The sequence below is a fragment of the Pelobates fuscus genome, chromosome 5, assembly GCF_036172605.1.
Source record: "Pelobates fuscus isolate aPelFus1 chromosome 5, aPelFus1.pri, whole genome shotgun sequence".
Lineage (NCBI taxonomy): Eukaryota > Metazoa > Chordata > Amphibia > Anura > Pelobatidae > Pelobates > Pelobates fuscus.
In genome coordinates, this window is record NC_086321.1 from 148,514,315 (window position 1) to 148,539,962 (window position 25,648).

At 39.7% G+C, this 25,648-nt stretch overlaps 1 protein-coding gene across 1 annotated transcript in view; it reads right to left on the reverse strand.

Annotated features, from left to right (window-relative positions):
• LOC134610990 (septin-2A) overlaps nt 1-25,648 on the reverse strand; it is a 116,992-nt gene that overhangs the window by 20,907 nt on the left and 70,437 nt on the right. Inside the window, exons 8-11 of the mRNA XM_063454458.1 lie at nt 17,430-17,531; nt 16,514-16,659; nt 10,448-10,531; nt 6,262-6,319 (exon numbers count right to left, since the gene is read on the reverse strand). Coding sequence (XP_063310528.1) covers nt 6,262-6,319; nt 10,448-10,531; nt 16,514-16,659; nt 17,430-17,531 — 390 coding nt within the window. The remainder of the gene's footprint in view (nt 1-6,261; nt 6,320-10,447; nt 10,532-16,513; nt 16,660-17,429; nt 17,532-25,648) is intronic.

Below are 25,648 nucleotides of genomic sequence, written 5' to 3' on the forward strand. Positions count from 1 at the left end.
AAGTTGTTTAACTGTACAACACTGTTCTGGAGCAGTTGGCATCCATGGGAGCCAATATTAATCTGGTCTGATTGGTTTCTAATGTTCAAATCCTTCTGCGTCCTGATTGTCTATCCCATTGTTAGAATGATAGCCCTGACAGGTCACTGGTCCTGAAGGTATGTATGTATGTACCTGTAACTTTAAAATGCAGACTATGTAAAGCACTGCAAAAAGGGACACTATATTATTATTATTATTATTTATATGGCGCCAGCAAATTCCGTAGCGCTGCACAATGGGAATATAAAGTAATGTACAATAAATGAAGAAAAAATCATGAAACTCTAATCTGAAGAGATCACAAAGTAACAACAATTTTAAAAATGGTAATTAACAGATTCGGGTGTCTTTTTAAATGTATAACATGTTTGACGCTATAGAGGGTCACCATTCAGAAAGTTCTCAAATGAAACTCTCTATCTAATGGTTAGTCCGGTGGAATTATTCAGGGCCAGAAAAACCGTGGTAATATACTGGTGCAATTTGTTTTAACCAGGTCTATGAAAGATCAGCTCTGTGTATTTTGTGATTATATATCATAACACAGCATTTTAGGAAGAAATAGTCAATGACACAAACAGAAAGAAACCGTCTTATAGTAAAAGACTATAATAAGAACAATTCACACGCAATGCTGCGCTCTGAAAAATACCATGATCAAAGCAAAATAGATGTTTAACTATGTACATAACCTTATCTGAGCCAGTAAAATGCACTTACGTTTTCCAAGGTGGATGAATTGATATAAATTCAGTGAGTATTTAAAGCAGAAAAGGAATGCATGTAAAGTTTGAAATGTATTTATCTGTGCATACACCCACACATTCAGCAGCACACACAGAGATGTTTAACTCTTTCAAGACTGCAAGTAGGCAGCTGCAAGACAATATAGCGACTATTGAGGCACCCAGTCTGGTCATTCCCACAACCTTGGTGTAAGCCATCTTCTTTGGCAAATACAATATACCATCAAGATAATTAGGAACCAAAGAACCAAAACCTAATAATATCATGGACTGGTGTTGAATGCAAAAGCATCCAGGAGCAATAAAAACCAAAATATTTTCTTTTGTTAATTAGGCATACAAAGATGGTAGAGCACCATCTGCTGGACCAACAATAGTATTACACACTGATAATAAACTGCTACTGACAGAGGTGAGATGTATAACGCTCAAAAACATTACCGCCCAGCTGCATGTAAACAACAATCAATCTGTAATATGCATTGTACAAAACAGCTGACAGCATGCAAAAAGTAAAAGTTCTTTACAGAAGCTATCAAATTACTAACAGAGTAGGGGGGCAGAGCTTAACCACGGAACGGAGTGGTCGCATGTTCAGCGAGCTCCGGCAAAAAGCGACTAATTAACGACAATTAACTAATTACAGCCTTTACGAACCTACCAACCGACGGCCAGGGCAGGGGGGCAAAGCTCTCAACTGACCGATGCCCTTTTTATTCCGCCAGACGGGATGGAAAGCACGCCGCACATCCAAGGCCTACCCAGACTACAGGGCCTTCGAAACGGCGCTCCACAATGCGGTCTTCTCCACTGCCTTACCGCCCACGGAGCACACAGCCAACGACCCGGCAAACATGGGACTAAAATCCCAGCGGATAGCAACAGGTGCGTGCAAAGATACACAGGACATTAGCACCATGCTCCAGCGCACCACGGCCCCGAAAATGGCGGCCACACCCGACCCAGACACAAGCTCCACGTGCTCGGAGCTCGCCATGGGGGACACCCTAGACCATCAGCCATCCCAAGGCGCACAAGCTGACCCTGATGCACTGACACCAGCCACAAAACTAGACATTAAAAACCTCCTAATGGAGCTAAAACAAATGTCCCCGGCTTTAATGAAAACGGAGGTCCAGGCGGTCACAGACCGAGTGAAGACCACGGAAGAGGACATCATAGACGTTCAAAACAAAGTGAGGAGCCTAAAAGAAACAGTTTCCCCCATTTAAAAGCCTCACACACAAACCTGATTAACAAGCTGGACGCAGCAGAAGAGAGAAGCCGTAAAAGCAACGTGAAAATTAGGGGTATCCCTGGTGAAATAAGTCAGGCGGAGCTGCCACACTACATTAGACGCCTGGTCACCACCATATTGCCACACGCACAGGCCAAAAAATTAACTATAGCAGGGTTATTCCGCATCCGGAAATCACCATAGGCACCCCCCCAAGCAACCAAAGATGTGATCGTACGGTGCCATACCCAAACAGACAGAAATGCCATCTTCGCTGCCCTAAAAGGCAAAACACCACTGGACTTTGAAAACGTGACTCTTACCTTTTATCAGGACCTGACACGATCCACACTCCAATGGAGAATAACCCTGCGCCCTATGACCCCTCCAAGACGCCAAGTTGATATACCGCTGGACAGCACCAAAAACACTATCGGTGGACCACAACGGCACCACTCTACACCTCAACTCCACTCAGGAGGTGGACTCTTTCCTCAGGGCACTGGGACTCCCACAAGGATCTGACCACACAGAAGAGCCCGCCAGCTCCCATACGTGGGACCCTACCAGGACTGTCCCTTTTGTACCAAGGGGAAGGGGAGCCCCTGAGGCAGCCACCTGACACCACTGACTGCCTTTCAACCCATATGCGCACTTCACCAATGAAGCCTTTGCTGTTATAATTTGTTTTCCACTTGGTTTCGAATTATTTTTAATCGTTTATTGCTTTGCACCTAGGCACCACTGTGAGGCACACAACCTCTCCCTGGATTAAAGGCCACCGTAACGGCAAAAATCCCGCACACCGCTACAGCCACAAACTAGTAGTACACTACACGGTAAACCACTCTCATGTTAGGGCCAGCAACAGGCCGCTGGTATATTCCACCCCCCCGCGGCCTCCCTGGTTAGGGGTCACTAACCACTTGACACCACACGAGCATCAATGAAACACATGGGGCATCCCAGGAACAGAGTTACTTACGCCCACACCAAGCAAGCCAGAACCTGGGGGCCTAGACAGAGCCACACCAACAAGGAGTGGGGCAAAATTCTTTATCGCCTTAGCTAACATTTAGAACCACTCACACAAAACAAGGAATTGTTGTTTAGAACCCTACACACACACTGGACGTACAGAGTATACTACACATGAACAACTCCTTCCTCCAAGCAGGAGACTATGGCGATCTAGCGATAATTCTAAATAGAATGTTGTAACGTAAGAACCTAATTTAAAATTGGGCAAAGTATTTCAATGCCAACTGTCTATTTATGTTTTATGTTTTGAAGCCTGAGACAGCCGTTGTGGCATCTCAAGCGACTATGTTAAGCAAATGCGCACACAAAAATAAAGAATTAAAAAAAATAAAAATAATTACTAACAGAATATAATACAGCAGTAATTCTACAAAATCTAACAAGAATGGGCATAAATGATCAAACAAAAAATTATCCACAAAGATATATAATTCAAAATATTATTTAGTAGTATGGTGCTCGGTACTCAGACCCAAATCAACATTGGCCTAGACCTACAAATCCCCCCCCCCCAAAAAAAAACATGTTAACCAGCAAACACTCCACATATGTATCTTTGTAACATTGCTAATCCATTGTACAAAAATTGACAAGAAACATTGAAAAGAAATATGGTCAACACTATGTACCCGGAGCTCTAACAAATCAGGTTGTGGTTTATGAATTAAAAAAAAAACAAATACCGGTAGATGTGAGAAGGATACAGAAAGAAATGTAACAGATAATCTGCTTTACTATCAGGGAAGTTGGGTTGGCAGACAACACTGCTCCAATGGTTACCTAGTAACAGCCTTGATTTGGTGTGTTTGAGTGTTTCTATGTCTGAGATCCCAGAAACACTACGTTTAAGCTGAAAAATACAAGACTAAACAAGACAATATACAGAGAAAAACATTTAAGCGTACATTTTGTTAATGGATTAAGACTTGTTGAACAGAAACACACACATACATGGAAAAAAAAAACAAGCTACAAAGAACACCATTTTTTAAAGGATCTATTCTGGGCTTTTCTACACAGGAGCTAAAAACTAGCAACCAGACACCATCTCCCTGTTCATAGCATTAACATCTATCCTGCTTTATTCATTAAAATTAAAATGCTGCAGAGGGGGAGGAGGGATTGGTTGTGGATGGAGATAAGAGGTATGTACAACTAATGTTGCTTGCTCATTGCGGGACATACGAATATGTGATTTAAATACTATAAACATGACTATTTCCCCCCCCCCTCCCATTGTGGGTTTGCTAGTCCAAAGACAACATAAAGTGATTTAATAAGTCGCAATATTGCAACGTGTCTCTATTTTTGTAAATTGCTTGCAACACAATTCTTAACTAGATTATTTTGCTGTATTTGCACAAGTGTCATATTTGTTCTGCTACATTTTTTCCATATTTTAAAGTTTATTGAAAATTTTCAAAATGTATATTACAGCGCATGCATTAAGACTTTCTTGCAGTTCATCTACATTATTTTCACAGCGATCTCAAGGATTATAGTGATAGGTAAGGACCATTTATATGATGTACTTGGGTTTCTAACCTCTTAAATGGACACTAAGCACCATTATGACTACAGCTTGTAGTGCTTATGGTGTAAGATATAAGTGGCTAGAAGGTAGATCCCAAGCTGTTGTCGATCTACAACTCCCATGTTGTTTTAAATGAAACATGTCATGCTGTTCATAACCTATGCTCTTTTTAATGAACATTCATTTCTATCTATACATTGTGCCAGCAGATTTGCTAACAAATGTATAGAGTGGGAGAAACAGCTATTTAAAAAAATAGGTCTCTCTCCCATCTGTCAATCAGTTCTTTGTCATAGACTCTATGCTGAAGAATTTATTGATAAAGGAGAGCAGAAGGGTCCTCCCACAGACAGTCCATCTACTCTCCCAAGCACAGCTACCACTCTAATTGTACTTACTGTATGGGAGTATTATGCCTATATACAAAAAATTGTTTGACATTCTGCAGGGAATTTCAATTATTTTGCTTTGCCAAAATGCCTCTAAGTTCTTTTATGCACCAACGAGTTATTTCAGCATTTGTATTTGTATTTTTTTTTTTTTACAACCACTGTAATTCTGCATTCATTTGTTGAATAACTAATGAATAACTAACGATAGGGCTCGATCAACTAAAATATTGTTCCAGTTCACCTACCTACTTCCTTATCTAGGGACTTTTATGAAGACATTCAAGCTAGATGCCAAGTCCAGACCACTTTGTTTTTATACTAAATATACTTTGTTCCACTATCACTGAAAGCTACAGATTTTTTTTTTTTTTTTTTTTTTTTAAATAGTCAATTCTACTGATAGTTAAGGAATACAAATCATGTAGTTCTCTGCTGGAGACAGTCTGCCTTTCAATGTGGTTTTGATATCCACCACTAATGTTATATATATTGTGCTCCGGTCAACTCAGTACAAAAGAACACCTTTTACAGATAGCCATAGATCCATCTTCCTCTTGCAGTCAAATGGTTACTTTTATGCCACAATCTCTCACATTAGCAATCATCTCGTTTAATAAAGCATAATATTGTTATTAAAACACATGTTTAATCCTCTTATAACATCTACAAAGCACACCAAACTGAATGGAAGATGTGAACAGTGTCAAATATAAATCAATAATGTTGGATGATTCATTGCCCCAAATGATGTCCAGCTCTTTGCTGTGCTACATGTACCTTACAAAGCAGACATGGTCTAGACCAGGCACTGGAATGCTTTAAACCAGTGATGGAGAACATTTTTTGAGCCGTATTGTTAAATCATCTAAAGAAAGTTAGTTAAGCTAAATGTTCCTTAGTCCATTTTCAATCTCTCATACATAACTTCACACCACTCTTACCTTTTTACTGCATTGCCCACACATCCAATTTAGGATACGATTTATCCCCATTGTGTTTTTGTTCCTTTACTTCAGCAACCCAGTCCAGCCAACCATAAAATGTTTTCTCCTTTTCTAAATATGTCCCCCTTCCCATGCGAGATTCTCTTCTGTGATTTTGCAGTGATATCTGTGTTTTATAAGTATTACTAACAGCACGAGCAACAGGTTACCGAATACCATGGTAAAAATTCTTGTAACATCAGTGGCCTCTGAGATTTAGTAATGGCACCTGTGCCAAAAGTTTGATGTTACAAACAGACAGGTACAAAAGATTTACAGCACCCACCTCAGCTTCCTTCTGTTGTAAAATCATGTCTTTGTCCATCACTTCCTCCTCCACAGGCCTGGAAAAGAGACCAGGAATGAGAAACATAGTAACAGTACTAACTTTTCAAATGATGTTTATGAGAAAAATAAATAAATAATATATATATATATATATATATATATATATATATATATAAATATATATATATATAAATATATGAAAATCAAGCTGTGATAGTATAAAGGAGGAGAGGATGGTTAGATTAGAAAGGAAAATAGAAGCTAAAAAGACATACAGTGTACGTGACTTGTAAACAAATAAATTGGAAAATAGAAATGTGGGCAAGGGGGGTGGAGCTTAGCGGTTGAAGTGAACGGACTCAACTCTCATGAGCTTCTGCTACAAACGTGATTCCGGACTGATTTATCTGCATATCGCGGCACCGAACCAAGCGATATCACTGGCCAGATTGATATGGGACACAAGACAAAAAAGCCGAGGCCCGACAAGTCCTGATCTGGCATGAATGTTAGTGACATGCTGCTGCAAAAACATGGAGCTGCAGGGCCCAAGATGGTCGACTACCTTGATGAGACTCCTCGGAGGAACAACCCCTGTACAACCTGGCTCCTGGCAAACCTGCTAAAGCACCGGACATTTCGGCCCCATAGAGCCAAGAAGCTCAGCCGGCTACCATGGCGGCCCTGAAGGAGTTGCTTGTGGATTTGCAAAGGAACATCCACACAGATGTGGCCTCCCTCTGCGCTGGTCTCATCAGTCTGGTAAGCAGACTGGACACTCTGGAGACAACAACGAATAGCCAATCTAAGGGGATAGCTGCCCTGGAGCACACAGTATCAGGCCTCCAACAGCAACAATCTCTAACTGAGCAGCGGTTTGCGAACATGGAGGACAAAAGGAGAAGGAAAGACCTAAAAATAAGGGGAATCCCAGGGGAGCTGCTCACATCTGGTGAGACGCCTCTTGGTGGCTCTGCTCTCTCCAAAGCAGGCAAAGTCGGTCGTGCTACACAGAATATTCCGCATACCCAAACCTAAGAAAGCCCCAAGCACCGCATCAAAAGACTTGGTAATACGCTTTCAATATGGCAAAGACAAGTCTGCGGTACAAACCGCTCTGAAGGGCACCCCTAATACGCCTTTGAGGGCATGACACGTACATTCTATACGGACGTCTCAGGAGGCGCACTGCCCTGGAGGAGAACATTCAGACCATTCACCTCCCTGTTACGAGAGAGGAAGATAAATTACAGCTGGTGCTCACCCCGAATCCTGCTGGTCACCCAAGGCAGTTCCTCCTATAAAATTCAAGGCATGTCTAGCGTGAATGCTCTCCTGGAGAATTTGGTCCTTCCAAGAGACTCCTTACAGCTTAAACACCAGGGCACCCCGATGGAGCCACACAGATGGGACCCATCAAACATCAGCCTGTTTGTCCCCCGACAGCATGAGCCGAGTACCTATGCCGTGCCTACCACCTGAGATCCCTCACAGTCTGCCTTACCTTGCTTACTTCCCTGGACAAAGCTGCAGACGCCTCATACTTCATATGTTTATGTGGTGTTTTACTTTTTAATTTAATATGCCAGGATGCTTATGCTAGGATGTTTCTCCTTGCCTGCATTATCATACAACCCGTACTTACCTGAGTTGCCATAATAACCACCAATCCCCCCGCCTCAATAAGTGATTAATTAGAGGCGTACGGCCTTAAGACAGCAGAGGTGTTAAAGCTTAGCAGACACAAACTGCCAATACACCTCTAAAGGTGGCATTGGTCATACAGACAGTCTAATACATCACCTATTGCTAACTCAATATTAATTTATAATACCAAGCGTTTGCCTATTACTGGGGCACACAGCGTTCCCCCCCCCCAGTCGTCCCTAGGGACCTCAGACCGCCTGATGCCTGCATGTTCAATAACGATTGTCATTTACAAGTATTGTTGCTCCTTGTTACGCAAATTGTACTGTTCTTTCTCAGAAAAAAAGGGGGGGGGGGGAATGGTGCACTCTCTTTATAATGTACAATCTGCTCTTATTGCTAAAGATATTTGTCTTTTCATTGTACAATGCAATATATTGGTCTACATGGCACTGTGAAAAATAAAGGATTAAAAAAAAAAAAAAGGAGAAATGTGGGCACAATGGCTCACTCCAACCTTTTCAGCTGATTTCCAAAACTGGTAAATTGGGGAGTTATGGGGCTTATAGTGGCATTGAGAGTCATGGTTGACCAGGTCTACAGGCCCCCGATTGGCCGCAGACGTAGCAGGGGACACTCAAACCTGCCTTCATTTTTTTTCCTTCTTCCTCTTTTTGCCACTCTTTTCCCCTTCCCATTTCTACCCAGTTATGTTTTTATCTGGCGACGTTTTAATATAATACCATGATGATAATGAAAAACATGTGTTTAAACAACTAGAATGTATAACATGAACACAAATTAAATTTTTTTCTTTTCTGTACGCAGATTGAAAAACTGAAGAAGAAAAAAAGGTGGAATTGTGAGCAAAGGCAAACTTAGGTAGAGAAGAATGGATGTTCTTGGAAGAGTAGAAACACTTATGAAAACCTATGGGTAAACAAGACAAAATGAATACCTAGCATGGGAGAAAATAATGATAACTAGCAGTCAACCTGTAGGCTAAAGACTTTTCCTAAATCATAAAGTGTGTTCCTGTAAGTTTTTGAAATTGTCTCATTTATTGTTAAATCTCCTCCTCCTATAATATGGTAAAGCACTAGAGAATTTGTTGGCGCTATATAAATGCCAATAATAATAATTTAAATAAAATAATTCTGTTTTAAGCATTTCAGCTAATTTGTGCCATTAAAAGGGCAGGTGCCTTATCCATTATCAAATGGTTTCCAAACAAATGTGCAGTTCAAAATCAAAATTCCACATTGCTATCCGGGAATTTTTAATAAAATATATTCATTAAGTAATAGCACAAGTAAGAATGCTTGCTTGAAACCAACCTTGCTTGAAACCAACCTTGCTTGAAACCAACTGTGTGGTCACAAAAAACACCATAAGCATCTGAGCTCCATACATAATTTACCATGTTAGGATCTCTCTATTCTAGCCTATCTCCACAGTATTCATTGTATAGCAAGCCCAACTTTGTAAAATCACTGCAGCTATGGTCCCCGCTCAAAGAAATGAAACCTTAGCTGCAAGATGCAAGATTTTCCAAACTCCCAAACAACTTGTAGAGATCTTGTACAATAACAGCATACAGAAGTATGAAGGCCAAGTTGTTTAACTACTGGGTAACACATTAGTTATTGGGGATTTTAATTACCCAGACATAAACTGGGACAGAGGGACTAGTAGTTCAGCAAAGGGAATGAGGTTTTTGAATGTATAAAATTACATATTCATGTCACAACTTGTACAAGCACCAACTAGAAAGGACATTTGTCTGGACCTGGTTTTAACAAACAACTTTGATCTTTGGACCAACATTCAAGTAGGTGAGCACTTGGGAACAATGCTCGTTATGTTATGACGTATGAAAGGTCGCTCAGTTTGTACATTTATAGTTTAACTTGATTCAAAGCAAAGCGTTCACTTAAAGACATATTGTTCTCAAACTTCTTTGAAGGAGTAAGAATGGGGAGATAAAGAGAAAAGAGAGGAGAAAAAGAAAAGGGGAGAAGGAAAGGATAAGTTTCATCGAGGAGAACACACCCCATACCTTTTAATAAAAGGGGAGGTGGTCTAGGCTGTAGTGCACCTATAAGCGTTAGTATAATTTCAATCCTTTTAGCTGAATTAAATATTATTAGGATTCTTCTAACTTTAAAAATGAAAGTCAGAGTTGAACTCATCGTTCCTTATTTTTAGAGGAGTACCCCACTGATGGAATGCTGAATGCTTTTATAAGATTACTGCATTGCAGTGCTGTACAGTACGATCCGATATGTTAACGATATACGTTTTCTTTGTATTGGAACTGGTCTAGAATATGTTTGATATTGCCCATATTGGGACCTGCCAAATTGGAAGTCTTAAAGCTCTGTCTGTTGTCAGCATGTCTTTTACAATCTGTTTTTTGACTTAGAAATAGTTATAAAAAAAAAAAAAAAAGTCAACTGAAAGTGTATATATGATGGATCAAATTGAGAAGACAGAAAAAAATATAAAAATACATAATTAAATATCTCTGCACTTACTTCCCGGTGCGCTTAAGCCTCTCTGAACGGAAGTTTTCGTAGTGCAAATCCTGAGTGACCTCCTGTAGATCCTGCATGTGAGTCCTGTATGAAGAAAATACATTGGCTCTTATATACACCCTAACAAAAGAGATAATAACTCTTATAGGACAGCATTAAATTACAATACCACACATAAAATGTACAGCTTTTTTTTAATGAAAATCCTTTTTTCATCAACTTTTTAGAAGATTACTAAACATTACTGCCCTCGGTAATAGTGTACTTATATGCTGAACACATTTGTGAAAGCATTTAGAAATATATATGAATTATGTAATGTGTTTTCTAATATGAAAACAATGCAAAGTTGCCTTTAAAAGTCAAAGAAAAAGTGAAAGTCCACAATCCAGAAATATCAAGCAGTAATATGTTTCTAGTAATAAAAAAAAAATTCAGAATCTTCATGTACAAATTTTTAGAATAAGGGACATAAAGAAAAGAAACTTAGAATATTTTGCTTTTATTAATAGAAGTAGGGAAGTGCTTTTTCATACTTACCATTTTCTCTTGGACACTGGGATCGGGACATTGAAATTACATTCTAAATTTAATGTACATATAGGTTGAATATCTTGTCACATGCATTTATAATGCATGATCAATATACAGAGATCCACCAGAGGGAGCTCCAAGTCAATTTACAAATTGCAATTTATATTATACACTATAGTCAACAGAACAACTACAGCTTAATAAAGTTGTTCTGGTAGTTGTTGTTCTCCTGGTGTCGACTGCCTGTACCTGCAGACTTTTTAATGTAAACACTGCCTTTTCAGAGACATTGGTGCTTAAGAACACCTCTTGTGGCAGTCACTCGGATGGCCATCGGAGGTGCTTCCTGGGTCAGTGCTGCACTCTTAGAGCTATAGTGTCAGGAATACATGCTTGTATTCCTGACACTACAGTGTTCCTTTAAGTTACTGGATTACTCCAACCCCCAAAAAAAGTGTTTAAGCAAAACACTAGTTTTGGTCAGAGTAACCTTCCCCTCAAAGTAATGAATAAATAACAAAAACATAGAACTGTGCCAGCGTGGAGTCCTCGACTGCTGACGTGATTCCCCTTTGCTGGAGTGGGACGGATTTCAGGTAGGGTGGGCTGAGGGGTGCACATGGGTGGCATGGCTAAGTGTACTGACAACAGACTCCAAATTTGCACAGAATTTACATTTGTCACCAGGAACTCTTTTTTCCGAGCTGGCTAATGATGTTGCTGGAGGTAGTGTTAAACCTCCAGCAGCAGAGGGGTTAATCTCAGTATCTACATAGTGTCACGGCAAAACACTGCACATACAATCTCTAGGCACCATGAGCACTTCAATCACGGTGTTTGGGGTAACCTGGTGTCGACTGCCTGTACCTGCAGACTTTTTAATGTAAACACTGCCTTTTCAGAGACATTGGTGCTTAAGAACACCTCTTGTGGCAGTCACTCGGATGGCCATCGGAGGTGCTTCCTGGGTCAGTGCTGCACTCTTAGAGCTATAGTGTCAGGAATACATGCTTGTATTCCTGACACTACAGTGTTCCTTTAAGTTACTGGATTACTCCAACCCCCAAAAAAAGTGTTTAAGCAAAACACTAGTTTTGGTCAGAGTAACCTTCCCCTCAAAGTAATGAATAAATAACAAAAACATAGAACTGTGCCAGCGTGGAGTCCTCGACTGCTGACGTGATTCCCCTTTGCTGGAGTGGGACGGATTTCAGGTAGGGTGGGCTGAGGGGTGCACATGGGTGGCATGGCTAAGTGTACTGACAACAGACTCCAAATTTGCACAGAATTTACATTTGTCACCAGGAACTCTTTTTTCCGAGCTGGCTAATGATGTTGCTGGAGGTAGTGTTAAACCTCCAGCAGCAGAGGGGTTAATCTCAGTATCTACATAGTGTCACGGCAAAACACTGCACATACAATCTCTAGGCACCATGAGCACTTCAATCACGGTGTTTGGGGTAACCATTTAATATGGTACCGATTTTAATATTATGTCATTATAACCCCTTATATTCAACGTGTGTGAGGTGTGGACAAAAAAAAGCATTCAGAGAAGATGAGAACACAAAAGGCATTTCTATTTATCCACCTCATCTGCAATATGTGCTAGGCTGTGCTTGGACTGAACTGAGCAGAGATGCCATTTACCAAGTCTTTAATATGAAACTGAACACAAAACAGAACTGCTAAGAAGCATTTGTCACAAGTTCTAAGTTAATTCAATGTTATATTCAGTGATGTGATTTTTAGAGAAGTGCTGGGTGCATATTTTGTTTGCTAGCGTGTAAACCATCAAAAAATCTAAAATTAGTATTCCTAAGATTTTCTTTCAAACTAGTATAACAGTAAAGGTAATTACAGAAGTTGCACATTCTTAAAAGGATAACCTCACCAGTACATCTAGTTGACATCACTCAAGAGGTTTAACAAAGGTTTAACAAAGGCCTCCTTAACCCTCAAAGTCCACCCCTTTACAACTCAAATGCAGAGATAACAAGGAATTTCACTGTCTACTATCAGTATAAGTGTGGCCAAAGCTCACATTCTATCAGTGAATTCCAAAACTGGCAGCAGATTAGCCTATATTTTGTCAAACTGTTTGAAAATGGTTTGACAAAGGGATTGCAATTACATACTTTTTACATTGTGCTCGGAGTGTCCCATTATTTAAAAAAATTCAAATTGACATTTTGTGGCTGGTAAATGTATTATCTCTATACTGCACACAATATTCGGTGTTGGAAAAGATTTTCCTTTAAAGTAACACAGTCAATTTTGAACTTTTCATAATGACAGAATATTTACGAAAAGCTCTTTTTGACTTTTGTTGGAAGTTTCCAGTGCAATCAACAATGTAGGGACTACTTTGTCTCATGCAATTGTCGAAGTTTAACAATATTTTGTAAAAGGCAGAGTTTCCATGTTTATTTGCTATCAGCCACAATGGCTATTGGTAAAGGCAACATCTTATACAATGAGCAAAATAATCCTATGGCACCTTAATAGGCATGTGTAAGATTATCTGTCAAAGATCTTGTGGCATCCTCCATACACTTCATTTAGTACTCTTGTGTATCTGTAAGAGTACAATAGTGACAATGAAGTTGGAGAAGAAACAAAGGCAGGAAGAAGATGGCAGCACCAATGAGGGATTGCTTAAGGTAAGTATGTCTCACTATCTGCCCCATATCATCATCATCACATAAGAGGACATGACGGGTCTTTGGGAACAAAAATGTAAAGACCCAACAAATAACCGTGCCGCTTAAAAGGGGCACTATAGGTAGCCCGACACTTCAGCTCATTGAAGTGGTCTGGGTGCAGTGACACTGTCCTCTTAACCCTGCAATGTTGATGACTGCAGTTTCTGAGAAACTGCAATAATTACTTGTCAGACACCTTCTAAAGGCAGTTCCTGCAGTTCAGCGTCAGTAAAATCCCTATAGGAAAGCATTGCAGCAATGCTTTCCTAACGGGAAGGTCTAATGTGCTCGTGGCTCTTCCTGCATTGAAGACGTCTGAGTGCCGTCCCAGCAACGAGGAGGTTGGTGCTGGAATTGGGTGAGAATAGAAAAGGTTTATTAACCCTTACACTGACTGGAAGGCCGCTGGAGGGACTGCGTGGGTGGGGGTGGCCAGAGGGAAGTATAGTGCTAGGAATATAGATATGTATTCCTAGCACTATAGTATCACTTTAAGTTAATTAGTTCCACATTAATATAAAGCATTTAAAAGACATCAACCTGATCTATCTTTTCTGATCTCAGTTGGGTACTACATGTGTCAATACTCCACCATGTGTTGCACATTACTACATTCTTCTTGGCCTCCACTCCTTAGTTTCAGAGAACAAACATTTTCTCTATGTTTCTCTGAAATATATCCGGTCGCTTGCTGCAAGTATTCATGTAAGCATTTTTTTATTTTCCTTTTAATACCTTCAGAGTTCGGTAATGCCTTGTTTTCCATTAATATTTATATAGAGACCTGGTTTATATTTTTGGAAAGTAAATAAGTATTCACTATGTTATTTTAGATGAGAACTATTTCAGAAAGTACATAGGGATGTATTCACAAATCAATTATTCTGAAGAAATGACAAGGGATTAGCAATAGACCCGCAGTGGCAAATGTAGATAGGGAATATCATTTTCTGTAGGTTAGGAAATCCACTAAACAACCACTACTTTTATCCTCTACCCTTTTGGACTACATTTGCCAGTCTCCTCTGGTTCATCTCAAAGGAACACTCCAAACACAAAAAGCACATCAGTTTATGTGTGAAAAAAGTGTGCACTATTTTAATTTTTCAAATGTGCTGACTACAAAACAAACTGCCATTTTTATAAATGAACCTTGCTATACCTTAAATCAGACAAACAGACATGTTACTTCTTAGTTGTTATCTCGGTGAAGCTAAAAACTCAAGAGACAGGAAACTGCTCAAAGCACCTGTCTTGCAAAGACTTCTCATTGAGCTGTAATTTAACTGTAATTGTACAGCCACATAAGGAATGCAAGTTGGTGAGAAGTAAAGGAGGCTACAAAACTTAATTTAAAAAAAAACAGATTGAAAAAGCCATGGATCACACCATTGAGAAGCCTCTATGCTGGAGCCACGAGCGCCCAATGCACAGCTTCCCCATGCTTCTCAATGTTCTGTAATACAGCTCTGTGGAGCAAATCGAAGTGGAAGAAAATCTTCCTGGCTGTCAGACGGGGTGTTTCTGTCCCCAGGTCTAAATGTTTATTAGTTAGCAAATTTGTATTGAAATGGGTACTTTTATAAACTTATAAAATATGACAGACTCCACACACTGAAAGCTTTATGTGTCTGGAGTGTTCTTTTAAAACAACTAGCAGTTATGCCTAAACATAAAAATTGGAAGATAAATAATTTTAGTTGCCAGTATTGCTTAACCTCTTAAGGACACATGACATGTTGGACATGTCATGATTCCTTTTTATTCCAGAAGTTTGGTCCTTAAGGGGTTGCAGGAACACTATAGTGTCAGGAATACAATGTGTAATCCTGACATTATAGTTCTAAAATAACAGTTTAGGTGACCAGCCGCCCCTTACCTCCGGTTGGCTGAGCCCCACCTCCCTTGGCTGAGTTCATCAAATTTGATGATCTCAGCCAATTTAATGCTTCCCCATAGGAAAGCATTGGGAGGCTATCATGCATTTTAATCAAAACGTTGCGCTGCACCAATCAGCATCTCCTCATACTGATGGGCAATGTTCAGAGCCTCCATGTAGAGCATGTCGCCACTAGAGGTGTCCGTAGGGAGAAATGCTTACATGAAAATACCTGCAGGGACATGCTACAGACACCAGAACAACTGCATTAAGCTGTAGTTGTTCTGGTAACTATAGTGTCCCTTTAATAAAGAATGAATTGTACTTTTTTTCCTCCATTCTAAAATACCCAATTCTAATACATGAAATAAAAATTGTGCTAAAATCCTATTCTGGGGAAGTTAAAATGATGTCCCCAAAGAACCAAGTGCCTTGAATGTTTATGTGATGCCAGACACATGAACCAAAGCTCCACATCACAGGAGAGTGAATGTCAGTCCTTGCAGCTTGATCACACAAGCAGTTCTGTTTTATTCCTTCATTGGAAGCATCATGTGCCTGAATGTGCAGTGTGAAAACAATGTGGATTGTTCTATACAAAGCACTCCTTGCCAAAACATTAGGCACATTGTGCAAATAGAACAAGACTCCTGTATAACAATATTACATTTTTGGTGCCTTTCTTTTTTTTTTAAATAAGTCATAAGGTGGTATTAAGTCATCTAGAAAAATGGTGAACAGTAATACTTTGGCTATAAATTAACACCAGTAGTCCAAACAAAGTCACCCTAGTTTCTCAACCTTCTGGAGAATGGCTTCAGAAGTAAAGGCCAGCATGAGGCCAGCATGACAGAACATTTACATCATGTGTCCTTAATTTACACATAATGCAGCTATAACTAGAAACAGATACAGAAACACTCAAGTAAACTGCTGCCTGTCACTTACACCAACATAGTTCGGAGCTTCAGGAAGTCATTGTGTTCTGGATTCTCCACTTCCACCACTCCCCAGGGGTACAACCGCCCGCGAATCTTCTTTCCTTTTACCTCAATCAGCTGGTTTGAACCTATGACTGCAAAGGGGATGCTAGCCTAAAAGGAAAATTTACATAACAAATTTACATAACAGTCAGGCTTTAGACTGAAAGAAGAGGTGGAATCTGCTCAGTAACATACATATATTTTTTCCTACATGAAAACACTAATTGCTCCAAATAGATGACAGTTAACAGCTCATTTTCTCTCTGGTTTTCTTCCCACTAAGGTAGAAAAAAAAACACTTTGAGTTAGGTAGTCCTTTCCCATTGATATTTGAAATTAGTGATTTACTCGGATTTTACAAACAGCATTTGCAAAGGGCAGGTGATGGTATGTGATGGCCTTCTTAACACACTTTGGTCTGATGGGTAACTTAATCCAGAAGGCTAGCGAGCAGCAAGGTGCATTCCTCGGGCACAAGACTGGGAACGGCAGCCTTGCATAAAGCTTCTTAAAGGTCTTTAATCCAAGTGAGACCCTGTTCCTGTTCACAAGTTCTCTGCTGGGAGATTTATCCCATGTTTATCTATACTCAAAATACTTCTTCAACCTGGAGACCATCAAACAGTAGAAACACAAAACAGAGAAAAGCAAGCGAATCCCTATCCCCCACCCCCTCAATCATTCTACCTCTGATGAGGATCATTACAGCTTATTAAAGAGATAAGAAGGGTATCGGAGATCAGAAAACAGTAAAGAGCAACTTATTTTAGGGGGTTTGTCCAGTGGCCTCAAAAACAGTTGTCATATATTTGTAATACTCTCATAATTATTTATTATGTAAAATATTAACCTGCAAAAATCAACAATCTCCTTTTGCTCACCTTCAATACCCGGGTCTGCTCTTTGAATTCCTCATCCTCATCAGAATCTGCATCAGGAAGTTGGTAGATTCTAATTCCATGTTCAGCAATCTCATCCAGAACCTAGAGCGGGAAGGCAAGAGATTATACGTTTTTGTGAATATACTATAGCAGTAAATATAAGGTGCACAGGCTGTGATTGTACAATGACATAATCTCTACAGGGAATTAGACGTCACACGTGCTGAGCATTTTGAATAACTTAAGCCACCTTCCTCTCCCTGAAGGGCAAGGCTGCTCTGGCACCAGGATCTTGGCAAATCACTAAAGAGAAAGGATGAGGAAGGAAGGAACTTGGTTTGGGAATTATTGTACTGCCAGGCTCCCATAGAGAGGGAGTTGGACCACAAAGTTCCAACAACAGATTTATTAGGAGGAACAAAAAAATAAAATAGAAATAATACACACACAGGACTAATTGTTGACTCCTCATTCTCTATATAAAATCAGAAAAATCCAGCTTTACAGAAACTAATCACAAGGTATTTAGAATTAAAATAATAACCTACAAATAAACCCTCTACTGTGCCAGTTTTTCTATACAATCACGCACTACAATACAGTTAAGATATGCATAATCAATATTTTGGACGGCAACAAATGAAATAAGTTAGTGCCTATAAAAGTTTAAGAAAGTGAACAATTTATCATAAGAACCCAAGAGATGTGGTGGCATCATATGACTATTTAAAAATAAAAAAATAACATTAAATGCAAAATATAAAGGTTTTTTGTGCAAATATACCTCATACCTTTTACCTGTCTAACAAAATGGCTCACTCTGTGGTGCAGTGGGTAAATTTTGAAAGTAAGTCACACGTTTTATATGTATATAAAAGTTCCTGTGGAACTCACTTCCCTCCTCCGTTAGATGCTCACCCAGTCTCCACTCCTCTCCAATCATTAAAAACCCACTTCTTCATAAAAGCGTATCAAACTGTTAATAGCTCCCAACTGATTCCTCTCTTGCAACTGTCACTAGTCTAATGCTAGCCTTACCTTTTGTGGAACTTTACCCCACTCCCTCTAGCATGTATGCTGATTGAGCAGGGCCCTCAACCCCTCTGTTCCTGTGTGTCCAACTTGTCTGGTTACAACTACATGTCTGTTCGTCCACCTATTGTAAGGCGCTGCGGAATTTGTTGGCGCTATATAAATAACGTAATAATAATGATATATATATATATATATATATATATATATATATATACACACACATATACATATACACACACACATATATGTGTGTGTGTATAGATACATAGATAGATAGAGATAGAGATAGAGAGAGAGAGATAATGCCATAATTGACTTTAACACTTTAGGTGTGTTACAACAGTCTGTTTCCTATAATCTGTATTCCTAATATTCTATGTTTTCTATTGTTTATGCATTAACACATGTGCAATTCTTATCTCTACAACTTAGCAATATAACTCCAGCCTTTGTTTGTTGTTCTGCAAAAACTTGAAACTATTTTCTCTTACGCTCACAATACTAATTGCTGATATAATCAATTGAGCCAACAAGATGATGATCAAGCAACACACCTAAGACAGAGTACTCATTGAAACTCAACTACTTCAGAGAAGACATACTTTGACATGTAATTTCAAAACATAAACCTAACCGGGTTGGGATGAATCTTCCATACACTAAATAGGATAAAAGAACTTTTGAAAGATACATCAACCGAACATATTCAATCTATATTTTCCATGTTCTTAAACAACTACATTGTATTTAATTTCCAGAACACTTAAGGGCACACTAAGGACTAGAACTACTACCGGTCCTTTTGATGGTTATACAGCTTTGAGTCTATGGGCAGTGTATCTCATTTCTGTTAAGACATTGCAGAGTGGAAAGGCAAAAACCAGCACCAACACACCAGTCCATATACAGCCACACAGATAAAGCAGAATTACACCTCTGCATTATCTTTCTGGCAATGATGGTGTAAGACCACTGGGGGAATGTTCTTGGTGTATCACTGCCATACATAGCAATAATGTCAGAGAATAAAGAGGTTTAGTCAAAATGAAAACAAGTTACAAATTTTAGGTCACAATTGACAGTTAGAAAACTTCTTAAAAAATTATTTTCCCAATTCATCGATTTTAGCATGAATTTTGCAATTTGGTTTCCAACTGATAGTGTAGTGTAGCAAATAATCACATAATGTACCAATAATAAAGTCACATTTTCCCAGAAATGATTTATGTCTGCATACAACCCCTAACAGAAAACAAAACCTATTTTTTTCAGTAGTAATTCCCGTCAGAAGCAAATTTAGAGCAAAGTTCAGCTTACATGTTTTGAAGTTGAACCTCTTTAAAGCCAGGAAGGACATGTCTGCTTCCCCAAGATACTAATGGCTAATGTATTTATATTAAAATGTATAGGCTGTCAACAGAATGCACGTCACGTTTGTAAAAGGCACATTAGAGGAAATAATAATAATGAAAAAAATCCAATAAATTAATACAGATCAAAGGCACACAGGACATTATTCACTAAAAATCCTGTTTACATTGTTAACAAGAATTAACACATGCCCACTCACTCTTGGAGCGGTTTAAGAAGGATGACGAGGCATATCGAAATGTTTGCAATAATAAACTTATTCAAGATTTGTTATTTTATTCTGCCAAAAATACATTCCACTTCATGGGACTTGTCGTCTCCTGTTTCAGAGCTGCCTCCCGTGTGTGTGTATATGATCTAGTAAGCATGGTCAAATATTGACCTTAGGTAAATACCCCTGTTTTATTGCATGTACTGTTGTCCAGTTAACTGTATAGTTTACCTCCTGCAGGGTGAAGCACATTAGTAATAACTAACCACTTGCTGATTAATGTCATAACAGGCACTCCCACACCAAAGAACATTCACTCTTCGGATACTCAGTGATCCTGATTGTTAGATCACATGAGCTTCACTGAAGGGTCATTGAGGATGGGGTTGGTTGTCATTACAGTCAATACAATACAAATTACTGGTGGACTGAACTATATGTCTAGCAAAACAACACATGATACATGCTAAACAGCATCCTAATATGAAAATAACAATTAAAATATAAAAGATGTTAAAAATGCTTTTTTTTTCTTGTAGCAGTTGAATTTCATTAGCATCTAAGCTGCCCTAAATTTTGCATTCATGTACCTTTGAAGACGTTATTGTTCTTCAACGTGGGTATGCGATCTTGCATCTGAATCACAATTTGTATTCTGTATATATATATATATATATATATATATATATATATATATATATATATATATATATATATATATATAACCAATATGCTATCTTTTTCTAGAGCCTTTTTTTCCCCAATTTGTTAACTTTTTCTAGTACTCTTTCTGTAATGTGAAATTTGGAATAAATCTTAACTTTTTCATTTGAGAGTATGGAGATGTCTTTGGGCAAACACCAAACCTTTTCCTAATTGTTCAGAGACAGCAGCCAATGAGAACCTGAGCTTCTCTCAGTTGAGCTGATCAAGTTCAGACTAATTAGAAACATGTGCATTCAATTTTAATAAAGTGGATAAATGTGTATAATTATTATACATGGGAAGTGGTAAGATAGTGAACGCTTTTCTTTTCATTCCTTTTAAAATAGTTCAAATATGTTTCAGCATTCTTACTTTGTTTCCTTCTGTTCCCCTATTAAATAATGTTTGCAGTTTCGATTTTTTTGTAGTTTGTATGCAGCCCATTTTATGCTATCTTATCTTTTTTAATGGTTGTGTTCTAAATGGAAGATCCAAGCCTCTTGAGGTGATTTTTTTGTATCCAAATAATTATGTCCAAGACAACTAGATGAATATGTGCCAGGCAAAACGCATCACTAGTTTATAGGTAACACACAGTCACGTTGTCATTGTTTTAAAATGATCAGTGCCTGGAAATAGGTCTAGCATGGAACAATAGGACTTACAAGAAACAATGACATGCAGCATGTTCTGTCCCCCTGTTTAAGGCCACTTTTGTCTTTTATGAATATCATTCATCACTAAAGAATGGTTGAAGACGACAGCTCTGACGCAAGTTATCTAACAGTTGCGCTACCGCACTGGTAGCATGGAATTGGGCATACACATACAAAACAAGCATTTTATGTACGAACAGGGTCTGTCTATACAGATTATGAAACTCGTACACTTTTCATGGGATCAAAGGCTTGCCATAAAATAGTAAATATACTGAAATATTTTGGCACAGTGGCATTAAACAACATTAAAAAAAAGTGTTGCATTGAACACAAAGGAGCAGAATGTGTTGGGAGAGGATTAATCCGTGGAATTATCAAAGGGGTAAACATTTAAACTGTGGTTAACTGAGTGGCTACTAGTGCTCAAATGGCATTGTTTAAACAATCCCCGTGGTTGGCATAACATAAATATATACACATTAATACACTACTCTTTAATTAAACTTTTGTTTTTAATTAGAGAAAATGTTCAAATTATTATATCAATACATAACCAAACATTCCTTCAGCATATGGTTACAAACATCATAATTAAAATAAGGGAAATAGGGGCGGGGCTAAGCACCAGGACGGAGCAGACGCCATCTTTCAGAGCTCCGGGCCCAAAACGGACTAATCCACTCAAAAATAATAGACTCAGGCCCCATCGACAACCGGAGAAACGTATCCATGCCCTTCACCTACGACTCGAAGGCCAAATCAGCCCGCAAGCTCCGAAAAACACCCAGGCCTCAAGACCTGAGGAAGGCCGCGGAATACGCCGAGGCCTTTGCAAACTGGGCCTGGCTCTCACCTCAGTCTGAAGACGACTTGCCTGCAATAACAATGGGCCGCACGAAGCCCAAAACACAAACGGGCCCGCAAAAGGGGAGAGATATCGGCGAAATGCTCTCCGGCTCGACAAAACAGACGCCCGCGGAACGGGCGGACGACGAGCACACCAAGAACCCACCAGAGGACGAAAATGGCCGACCCTCCAGTAGGCATAGCGGCTCCCTCCAGTCGCTCTCAGGGGAACCGGTGCACACACAATCCTCAGATCCCTCGACTAAGCAGGATATATCCGACCTATATGACCGCATGAAAAAATTATTTGATGCAGACATCGCCCTAGTGAAGGAAGAAGTACAGGCAGTCACAGAACGAGTTCGAGTGACGGAGGAGGATGTCACCGACCTTAAGCGAGGCCTACTAGCCTTGGAGGACAAAACACAAAAACTACAAGCTGCCCACAGCAACACGATTCTCAGACTGGACTCCCTAGAGGATAAAGGCCGGGAGAAAAACCTGAAAATCCGGGGGGTCCCAGACACAATAGCGTCAGAAGAGCTGCGCCCCACCTTATTAGACGCCTAATAGCCTCCGTGTTGCCAGCAAAAGCGGCTAAAGCAATTGAGCTAGACGGTGTATATCGCATAGCGAAATCTCCCAGGGCACCCACAGCCTCCTCGAGAGACATTATAATCCGTTTCCACGCGTACGCTGACAAACAAAGACTCCAACAGGCACTGCGGGACAAAACACCTCTCCACTTTGAAACACACAGCTTGACCTTCTATCAGGATCTTACCCGCGCCACGCTTCAGTGGCGGCAAGCCATGAGACCCATTACGAAGAGGCTCCTAGAAGCAGGCATAACATACCGCTGGACTGCTCCAAGGGCCCTAACAGTGACATTGGAGGACAAGACCTACAGAGCTACGGCACCAGAAGAGGCACCACAGTTCCTGGCCTCACTCGGATTACTGAATAGACCCCCGGAGGAGCAGAGACACCAACCCGAGCACTCATGGGACATTTCGAACATTAGACCGTTCGTCCCGGCCGGAGACCAAAACGCAGGGACCTGACTTATAACATGCTAACTCATATTTGTTGTTCATTTAAGTTTATAACTTTGTTTATCTGTTGACCCAGTTTAGCATGTACTCAACACACCATAGACAGGACACCCACAGACCGCCAACACGCCACAGAGGCAAAACAACACAGACCAGAACATATTGTACTGACCACAGGGTACTGCACAGACGGTAAGCTCAAGAACAGGCCCACCCACGCATGCCGCAGCATTCCCCCCCCCCCCCCCCGCTATCCCCCCGTTAAGGGGCCCACATGATGACACACACGGCATACAGGGACACCCACATCCTACCCCCAGTCCCCTCTAAACCGGACCACCCAAGACGCCAACTAGGGCGGAAGGGTACACGGAGACCGAGAGACCTACACAAATCTACTCCACACGACGAACTAGCATAAGACTCCAGGGACTAACCCCAGCTCTCAGGGGATCACACTCGCTACAAACACCCTGTCCAGCCCACATCACCAGGCTAAATCAGCCACCCAACATCCACATCCAGGATCACCAAGCAGTCTCATATAGGCACCTAACCAGACAAACCCTTGAACCCAAACGAGACTGACTTACTACTCAGACTCCTGTCACAAACTCAAAAAAAGTGCTTTGATTTCACTTGTCATGCAATTGTACTTGAATATATGTATATGTTTACACTCACTGTCATGGCAACAAAGATTAACGTGTTACTGAAACTATGCACAACGAAAAGAATTAAAAAAAATAAAAAAAATAAGGGAAATATACATAAACATCTATAGCAAGGTTAGAATTGGTCAAATCCTTACACAAAAATACATACATAATATATATACTCAAGAAGGAAGATGGAAAACTATACATATCTGTATTAACATATGAATCGCCAATAACAGGTCTATACTGCACAGTTGGGGAGAGCAACCTGTGGGATGGGTTTATGTAGAAATATCAAAAATGTATACTACCCAAGGGTTCCATATCTCTCTATATCAATATTACTCATATTTTTGAACATATACTCCTCATAAAAAAAATAAAAAATGTGAGGAAGGCTGAACTTGATGGACGCAAGTCTCTTTTCAGCTATCTAACTATGTAACTATAATATACTGATAAATAACCTGCATGATTAATTTGTTCCATCCACGGTTTAAATTTGATCTCCAATATTGCTAAACATATTTAAGAAGCCATAATTGTATGAATAATGAAAAATGTCTAGGGTCTAGATATCATTGGAAAATCCTTTAGGATGTTCAAGAATATCTGGTACTGGTGAGAAAAAGGATTACAGAACTAGAAAACCAACAGGCACTGCTACTTTCCTCCGCAAAAGCAGCACCTACATTACTGAGATTGGAACATAAGACTGACTTGATTTGTTTTAAGAAAAAAGAGCAGGAGAAGGTCAACAACGACTAAGTAGCAAAGGGTTTACAAATTGCTAACAAAGTATAAACACCCCATGTTTTGCCAGAGACCTATATGAAAACCCAGACAGTACACCATATATCGCACTTCAGGGGAACCTCTGAATCTGACTCTGGCAGCGGCAGACCAACATCATACCAGACAAGTAACAGAGGTAAGAGACATCTCACAAGAAGAGGACAGAAGGAAGAACCTACTGGGGTAAATGGCAAACCTCTACGACTATGGAAGTAGTCCCAATTTTTTATGTTTCATTTAGAATTCTTGACAATGCTGAACTACAATTGCTTAATAAGGGATACTTGTATAATCCAATGGTAAATGGATGCACCACAATTTACACCAAAGAGCACAGTTGACCCCATGCGAAACAAGCACTCAATAAAGGCCTTCTTGCGCTCGTTTCAGGTGGAATCTGCCTCTGCACTACAAATCAAAAGACACCACTACTCTAAAATTTTGAAAAAAAAACATTGGCAAACAATTAACTACCCGGCAAAAGGCATAAACCTGATGATAAGACCCGCCAAGACGGGAGGTTGAATTGTTCTATAAAGCTATGGGTTTTCAGGAAGAATTCAGAACCGAAAAATGCCAAACAACAAATCATGAATATGTGGGGTAAAATTAAAACCAGAAGATATAACAAGGACACCCTTCCACAAGCATTGGACAGATCCGTAGACGATATGGATATAAAAGCAGAATTAATGAACTACGTATGTTTTTTTTCAACCATATTCACTACAGTGTCTAGCCAGCTAAAAGAGATTGTGGACTTAAATAGGCACCTATTAAGGGGACTCTTTCCGCACTCGTCCTACGATGTGCTATAAAAGGGCAAAGAAGTAAAAGGAATCTTTTGGTAAAAACAGATCCAGTTCATTGCTATTCCCTAAAC